At 33.8% G+C, this 1203-nt stretch overlaps 1 protein-coding gene across 1 annotated transcript; it reads left to right on the forward strand.

The window, feature by feature from the left end:
• Positions 1 to 7: 7 nt before the first annotated feature.
• LOC112451590 lies at positions 8 to 1179 on the forward strand (the record flags this gene model as incomplete). Its single annotated transcript, XM_025011291.1, has 1 exon — positions 8 to 1179. A coding segment is annotated over one exon (1172 nt), but the record flags the coding sequence as incomplete, so codon positions are not given.
• Positions 1180 to 1203: the final 24 nt, after the last annotated feature.

Genomic DNA, 1203 nt, shown 5'->3' on the forward strand with positions numbered 1-1203 from the left:
AGTAATAAACGATCAGATATCTAATCTCAACGTTAAAACGGCGGAGGATATAATTAGTAAACTGTTTGATAAAACTGACAAAATTAGTCTCTGCCAAGAAGAATTATCTACAGTAGATTCGTCTTTAATTAACGGACAAATTAGTTTTGACGAGAAGAAGGATGATACTATTGATGATAGCTTTTATAAATTTAAACAAGAAAATTCGAAAGATACTAAACTTGTTAAATGTGTAACACAAAGGAACGATCAAGTGACCAACTTTGATACAAAGGAGATAGAGGAGGCGATTAATCGGTTACTTGATAAGGTAAATCTAAAGAGCTTTCCTTTTAACAAAGGTCAGTCGAATAAAATTTCATCTACAACAATATCACCATCAATGAATAAATTTGCTAATTGTGATATAAAGAAAACTAATGAGGTAATTGGCACTCTTTTTAATAATTTCGGTAAAGAAAATAGAGAGAATCCTTGCAGAATGCAACCGTGCACGGCAGTGTCACCACTTTTATGCTGTGCGCTGCAAAAGATAAATGAGAAAAATTGCACCCCCACGATCTTGGCTTATTTAGCCGTAACGGTCCATACTCTACATTGTCAAGTCGTGCCGGATCTGCTGGTTTATATGGCAACAGATTTGATTAACCTGCCAGTTTATAAATACTTGCAAAGTTGGTCAAGTAACAAGCAACCTATTTCCTTGAAGGATAAGTTGCCGTCTTTAAGATTATTGCATGAACTGAGTAGTATACTGTTGGCAGATTCCAAGATTCTGTTGGACTTGATTGAATTTTCTAAATTGTTTAACGATGGTCATTCGACATATTGTTTTAAATACAGCGGCAAGGAAGTCACTATTAAGTACTCCTTATCTTTGTACGATGTCAAGACGTTGTTGAAAATGACTGTATTTTATTTAGCACAGTTAGCACAGTCTAAAATCTTACGACAAAACGAAAATTGCAAACTTATGCTTGCGTTTTTATTAAGCATTCAACAATCTATCGGATTAAATCAAAATAACGTAGCAATACTTGAAGGAAATGCAAGATGTATCTTCACTCATTTTATTTTATTGCATTATTTCTCGCCATTTTGTGAAGAAATTTCGAAAGATTCGGTGGAATATATGATCACTGAAACTATCCTGAAAGTCTGTGAGTCTGTTTTGAATTTGTACAAACATGATGATGCAAGGAT

The sequence above is a fragment of the Temnothorax curvispinosus genome, unplaced genomic scaffold (assembly GCF_003070985.1).
Source record: "Temnothorax curvispinosus isolate PA1 unplaced genomic scaffold, ASM307098v1 QBEX01002394.1, whole genome shotgun sequence".
Classification (NCBI taxonomy): Eukaryota; Metazoa; Arthropoda; class Insecta; order Hymenoptera; family Formicidae; genus Temnothorax; species Temnothorax curvispinosus.